The following is a 7,500-nucleotide window of genomic DNA, read 5'->3' on the forward strand; positions in this document are numbered from 1 at the left end:
GTTGGAGAGAGTTGGCGCCAGTTAGGGTGAGTTGAGGAGAGTTGGCACCAGTTGGGGGGAGTTGAGGAGAGTTGGCACCAGTTGGGCGGAGTTGAGGAGAGTTGGCACCAGTTGGGGGAGTTGAGGAGAGTTGGAACCAGTTGGGGGAGTTGGCACCAGTTGGGGGAGTTGAGGAGAGTTGGCACCAGTTGGGGGAGTTGAGGAGAGTTGGAACCAGTTGGGGGAGTTGAGGAAAGTTGGCACCAGTTGGGGGAGTTGAGGAGAGTTGGCACCAGTTGGGGGAGTTGAGGAGAGTTGGCACCAGTTGGGGGAGTTGAGGAGAGTTGACACCAGTTGGGGGAGTTGAGGAGAGTTGGCACCAGTTGGGGGAGTTGAGGAGAGTTGGCACCAGTTGGGGGAGTTGAGGAGAGTTGGAACCAGTTGGGGGAGTTGAGGAGAGTTGGCACCAGTTGGGGGAGTTGAGGAGAGTTGGCACCAGTTGGGAGGAGTTGAGGAGAGTTGGCACCAGTTGGGAGGAGTTGAGGAGAGTTTGCACCAGTTGGGGGGAGTTGAGGAGAGTTTGCACCAGTTGGGGGGAGTTGAGGAGAGTTGGCACCAGTTGGGGGGAGTTGAGGAGAGTTGGCACCAGTTAGGGGGAGTTGAGGAGAGTTGGCACCAGTTGGGGGGAGTTGAGGAGAGTTGGCACCAGTTGAGGGGAGTTGAGGAGAGTTGGCACCAGTTGGGGGGAGTTGGCACCAGTTGGGGGGAGTTGAGGAGAGTTGGCACCAGTTTGGGGGAGTTGGCGTGAGTCATGATGGAATTGCATGGCTTAAAACAATGTGTATGTTGTAAGTCATCAGTACACATTTCCTCTAACGTTGTACTGCCTAGATACAAACCATTGAATTTCCAAAGGTGAAAAATCACTACTGACAAAATTAAACAGGAAAACAACAATCCACTACTGTGTAATGAAACTGAAGTATAATTCATAGTGGAGCTGCAGTAACATTAAAGTATCCGTACATCTATGGTTACAGTACTTCACCTGATATATACATACTGTACCTGCCATCTACTTTCCCTCTGCATGGTTGAGATAGATTGAGGCAACATACAGTGAGTTGAATGGCCACCGACTGCTCAAATACCAGTTTTAGGAGAGTATATCAGGTTTTGGGACTTGACCTCTTTCAATAATGAGATTATAGATGCCATGCCTCCCTTCCAGACTAAACCTAAGGGAGCTTTTGTATAATCACCTGTGTTTATGGTCCCATGGTCACGTCCACACACACTGTTGGCCCCAATAGGGCTGTGTGTGTGTGTGTGTGTGTGTGTGTGTGTGTGTGTGTGTGTGTGTGTGTGTGTGTGTGTGTGTGTGTGTGTGTGTGTGTGTGTGTGTGTGTGTGTGTGTGTGTGTGTGTGTGTGTGTGTGTGTGTGTGTGTGTGTGTGTCGCTTCTTTGAAACAAGCCCATTAGATCTCACGAGATAGTGAGGAATGTCAGAGAGGAAGGACGTCTTATTTTGGAGTTGTGCGTCGCTGCCGTGCGCGATTTCCTGACCTCTAGCCCATTGTGTTGTGAGCTAGTTAGAAGTTTCCCCAGCTGAAATAGTCCCTGGAAGAAACAGTTACTGGAGATACTGTAGTTTAGGATACAGAAGATGACAACAATGCACTGTTCAGCAGATTTGGTGCATTCTCTGTTCCTATGTGGGCATAAGGGAATGACGAGCGGATTAGAGGCAATCCGTCATTTCGATTAAGACATTAATGAGCATACAGTATTCAATGATTAGATTTCTCTAAAACAGGTTATAGGCTACATGTGCACCACCGTGCTTCTACATCTGCATTGCTTGCTGTATGGGGTTTTAGGCTGATGTAAAAGGGCTTTATAAACACATTTTATTGATTGACCAAGTCAGAACAATAGGCTATGTTATGAGGGAGGACAGGGACCAAATTATTAGGGTGAGGCACATGGGCTACTAACAGCTTACCATACAACAAACACTTAGTATTACTTTCTTAGGTACAGTATACACTTCTCCCTGGCATATTACATCATTTATGCAGCAGCATAGAATACATTGTGCTGTGCTCACTTGATCAGGAAGGTGGTCCGGCGGTCCTTCTTGTGGCTTAATAATAATATATATATGCCATTTAGCAGACGCTTTTATCCAAAGCGACTTACAGTCATGTGTGCATACATTCTACGTATGGGTGCGCCCGGGGATCGAACCCACTACCCTGGCGTTACAAGCGCCATGCTCTACCAACTGAGCTACAGAAGCTTCTAGAAAGAGGCCTGAAATCCTGACTTGGAATTCCGAGTCGGATGACCGTTCAAAATAATGTTTTCTATTTTCCCAGTCAGAGCTAGTTTTATCCAAGCTCCCAGTTGCCTTGAACTCACTGAAGTCTGAGATTTCCCAGTTCCGAGTTTCCAGTTGTCTTTAATGAGGCAGAAGTCATGCTGCGTTGACAGCATGGCCAATGTATTCAAACTTTTCTGGACATTTTTCGTGATATCCAATTGGTAGTTACAATCTTGTCTCGTCGCTGCAACTCCCCTACGGACTCGACGAAGGTCGAGAGCCAAGCTGCACTGCTTCTTGACACACTGCTCGCTTAACCCGGAAGCCAGACGCACCAATGTGTCGGAGGAAACACTGTCGAACTGACGACAGAAGACAACTTGCAGGCGCCCGGCCCGCCACAAGGAGTTGCTAGAGCACGATGAGACAAGAACATCCCGGCCCGCCACAAGGAGTTGCTAGAGCACGATGAGACAAGAACATCCCGGCCCGCCACAAGGAGTTGCTAGAGCACGATGAGACAATGACATCCCGGCCCGCCACAAGGAGTTGCTAGAGCACAATGGGACAAGGGCATCCCGGCCTGCCACAAGGAGTTGCTAGAGCACGATGAGACAAGGATATCCCGGCCCGCCACAAGGAGTTGCTAGAGCACAATGGGACAAGAACATCCCGGCCCGCCACAAGGAGTTGCTAGAGCACGATGGGACAAGGATATCCCGGCCCGCCACAAGGAGTTGCTAGAGCACGATGGGACAAGAACATCCCAGCCTGCCACAAGGAGTTGCTAGAGCACGATGAGACAAGGACTTCCCGGCCCGCCAAACCCTCTCCTAACCCGGACGACGCTGGGCTAATTGTGCACCACATCATAGGTCTCCCGGTCACAGCCAGCTGTGACACAGCCTGAGATCGAACCCAGGGCTGCAGTGGTGCCTTAGCACTCATTGTTGATTTTGCGATTTCCAACTTGTTGTGTAATGTTTTTGTCCAATGGCTGATAAATTGTATCTATAATTTATCTTCATATGACAAGGATTAAAATGGATTTGCCAGTAGACTGCTGACTTGATGCATAAGCATGACTGCTTGTCTAGCTTGCTACAATAACGTGGTTTGACGTCATTTTATCTGTGGCAATTGACCTTGAGCCTTTTTGAATGGGCACTTCTAATGTAAGTCTATGGCAGCACCCAAGTGGCTTGAATTTTCCAGCTCTACGCGTAGATTTTGCAGTGTCCCCATGAGTGACATAACACTGAGCCAATCACGGTGCAACTAGAGAACACTGCCAAGTCCATACGCTCCGTATTTTCCTCTGGCTGCCCCACTACCACAGAAAGCACTGAGCTCGGCTGAAACACCTGCATTTTGGAGCATGTTTGTATCCTGCTTTATGAACTCAATTATTTATTAATTTAACATTGTTTGCAAACTGATATGTGACTCGTATTAATGCCAAAATAACATGCCAAACAGGTACCAAAAAAATTATAAAATAATATTGTAGTTTTTTCTGCTAAACAGGTAGGGCTCAAAACAAGCATCATCCATCTGCCCTGATTGACGCATCGCCACTGTTGGTAAGGACGTGACAGTCATTTTGACAGCTCTTTTCCTCCTTCCAGCTTCCCCGGGTGTTGGATAACCACTCCAGCGGTGTCGACCTACACTTCTGGGCCAGAGTACTCTCTGCCACCTACGAAAAGCTGCGAGAGGTAGGCAAACACACGCGCGCGCACACACAATTCTCTCCGCCGCCTCTACCAGAGGTCAACCCTACCACCGTTAGAACCATCATCCATCCCAAAGTTCACCCACCACTATATTTCTATCCCTCAGGAAACCACTGCTTCCTCCCTGCTCGAGTCTTTACGCAAACACAGACGGCAGGGATATCATGAGTGCGTATGAGGAAGGCTAAATCCAGCCCTAATAACCCTTTAGTCTCAACATGGAGCCGCATTCACAGGCTGTGTCCCAAGTGACACCCTAACCCTTACTTTTGACCAGAGTCCTATGGGCAATAGTCAAAAGCAATAATAATAATAATGACATTTGTAGAGCGCATTTATAGACGTGAATCACAAAGCTTTTTACGGATTAGGGTGCCATTTGGGATGCAGAAACAGATAAATCAACAGGCAATCTGTCCGGACAGCTGTAAGTGAGGGTTATAGCACAGGTGAGGGCCTCAGACAAATGTCAAAGGTTGACGGGTCAGGTGGATGACCCCAGGGGAAGTGGTGATTGCAGGGAGAGGGAGGCGGGGGGAGGGCGCAAGAAGACATTCTGCAGAGGTAACATCCTGTTGGTGGGGCCGTCTGGATTCTTGTCTGCCGCCCGGTGACAAAAGATGTGACGCCAGTCGGTCATTTTCAAAGTTCCATTTTTGTCTGGTTCCATAAACCGAACACTGTAGCTGAACAGTAGATAGGCCAGCCAGCTGAGTGGAAACTCTGCCTCAGATATCCCACTGCTCTGTTGGCTAGAACAGAAACTCTCCTTTTCTCTATTTCTGTTCAGTCTAGAAGTGGTGTTAGTTACAGTGTGTGTCTTCCAATGTAGAAGAAACCACCAAAAATATCTTCAAATGAGTGGAATTCAATCAATCAATCTTCTCTGACATTTTCTTTGTGGTATTTATGTAAACATTGCAGTGCTGTCCCATTACTGTGGTTTCTATGTAAACACTGTGGTGCTGTCCCATTACTGTGGTTTCTATGTAAACACTGTGGTGCTGTCCCATTACTGTGGCTGTTTGTTAAGAGTGGTTGTGAGGAGCACTGCAGTACACACTCTCAACACCTCCCCTGGATCTAATGGGCCCTCAGGGACCTACACTGGACAATCCCTTCTCCCCCCTACAACCCACCCCTCCTCCCTTTGGAATCTCTTTAGTTTGTTGTGATTCATTTAGAGGGAAAACTTTGTTGACAGATAACCTACAGAACCTAATATGGCTGTACAAATCCCTCTATTTGGTAACATTATATAACCCTGTCATACATGATTCAGAGTCATAATTTACATACAGTTTCTAAATAACAACACCCTCCCCTACCTCACCCCCCAGTTGTCAGAGAGGAACAGCTCCAAAGCGCTGGTGGAGGTGATGTCCCCCCTGCTCCAGTCCCAGGTGGGCTCTCCCCCATCTTTCAGACAGCTGATGGGGGCTGTGTCCAGCCTGGTGTGTGGCTACATGGAGGGGGGCTTCTCTCGGGTGGCCTCCTTCAACTGGTATGAGGACAACAACTACAAGGCCTTCATGGGGATCAACGATAGCACCCGGGGAGGACAGGGACAGTACACCTACGACCATACCGCCAGTGAGTACTAATACAGTAATGAGCCACTAATATAGTAGCCAGTTTCATTTTAATGAAGAGACAGATAGAGGCAGGGTCAGTACACCTACAGTCACACCGCCAATGGGTCAGCATTCAGTCACTGGGTCAGCATTCAGCCCCTCTCCTCTGCCGACTATGCCAAATATAGCAGCTGATTGGGAGCAGGAAAGGCATTGCATTTTCTGTATAAATTCAGTCGAAATTCAGTGGTATTATGGGACAGGTCGTTTTATCTAGTCTGCTTTACTTGTCTCTTGAGATAAAAAAAAGAGTATTGCTTGACCTGAGAGTCTTTACCGTTCTCTCCTGTCTTATCCCAAAGTCTGTTCTGATCTGATGCAGGATTTGGAGTTGAACCCTATCACGGGGTTATAGGTTCTCTCAATCCTCCAAGTTCCTTCAAAGGTTCTGTACTGTCTTATTCCCCAGCTCCGTTCTGTAATGATCTGATGAAGGAGCTAGAGTCCAATCCCATCACCAGGATCATGTGGAGCTCTGTCAAGCCCATGATGATGGGGAAGATCCTCTACGCACCCGACTCCCCAGCCGCCAGAAAGATCATCAGAAACGTAAGGGAGCTACATACAGCGAATGCATGTGGTAGACTAGGGACGATTCACACTATATTATAGCGGAGTCTGCTGGATTTAGTCAATTCGTCATTTTAGACTTGGGAAACCAGGTGAGTCAATCAGGGGACAGAAATGTCCGAAACATGAACATCCATTGCAGATTGTTCAATAGATGGTGACAGACTTGTTAAACAGTCGTCTTCGTTCTGAACACACGGCAGTATTTAGGAATTTGGGAATCAGGGCTTGGCGCTCCGTAGAGCGTTGCTGTATAGACATGTCTGTACGAAGCCTGTAGGGCCTAGGAGTCACGGCTGGGTGTATCACAATAGGAGCACACATCTGTATCGTCTGCAACACACAGTAACCGTGACACACTCCGTTGCCTTGTATTCTCCTCCTCTTGTTATGTAAAGCAGAGCCTGACACTGTGAGGGTCACACTCACACGCACGCACACACACATTGACACACAGACACGCACACACCAGCTTCCTCTCCCCCGACCTTTAGTGCCCTCTTTGTCTTCCATTTCCCTCAGATCTGGATGTTAATTGCATGGAAGGGAACTACGGGTTAAGCCATCAGTCTGCTGCACATACCAAAACATGGCCTACACTCTCCCTCATTTCTCCATCCCTTCCTCCTCCAGACCTGATGACCCCCTCCTTGAACTGACCCCTTTTGAGTAGTGTAACTTGGGGGGGGGGGGGGGGGCAAAACCTTTTATTTCGCCTCATTTGAACATTCTGTCGTAAGTGCCTATTATGTGCCCCCCAAAAAACCAGTGTTGACTGTAACAGGTTTGACGACTAAACCAGCCATGCAGCCCCTTGTGACAGGGGGAATGGAAGTGTGTTGTGTGTAACAGGGAGAGGAATTGAGTGCAAGCTTCACAACAACAACAAAAACATTTCTAACCTAACCCTCTAAGGGTAACAGGGTTGATGTTTAATGCTCGACCCGCTCAGTTTTCCACCACCAATCACCAGACAATGGCCAAAAAGAGTAGAACCAGCTCACCTGCATGTCTCATTAAAAAAAAATATTTAAAAAATAATAGGTTGACCTTAAAATGAGGGACAGGTTGTTTTCTTCCCTCACACTTATTATAGTGGAGATCAAGTTTATAACTTCCCTGCCTGGGCTGATGAGACAGTGGATTGCCCAGTCAGATGGAACAGAGTAAATAGGCATTTTAACGTCATAGATTTAGCTGGTGGTAACTTGTGGAATAGACACCGGATGGAATGATCTTTTGAATCAGCATTCAG

At 47.8% G+C, this 7,500-nt stretch overlaps 1 protein-coding gene across 1 annotated transcript in view; it reads left to right on the forward strand.

The window, feature by feature from the left end:
* Nucleotides 1-7,500, forward strand: part of abca4a (ATP-binding cassette, sub-family A (ABC1), member 4a) — a 55,172-nt gene that overhangs the window by 7,265 nt on the left and 40,407 nt on the right. The window contains 3 exon segments of the mRNA XM_046292511.1: nt 3,934-4,023; nt 5,382-5,634; nt 6,085-6,224. Of these exon segments, the coding sequence (XP_046148467.1) occupies nt 3,934-4,023; nt 5,382-5,634; nt 6,085-6,224 (483 nt within the window).

The sequence above is a fragment of the Oncorhynchus gorbuscha genome, linkage group LG12, assembly GCF_021184085.1.
Source record: "Oncorhynchus gorbuscha isolate QuinsamMale2020 ecotype Even-year linkage group LG12, OgorEven_v1.0, whole genome shotgun sequence".
NCBI lineage: Eukaryota > Metazoa > Chordata > Actinopteri > Salmoniformes > Salmonidae > Oncorhynchus > Oncorhynchus gorbuscha.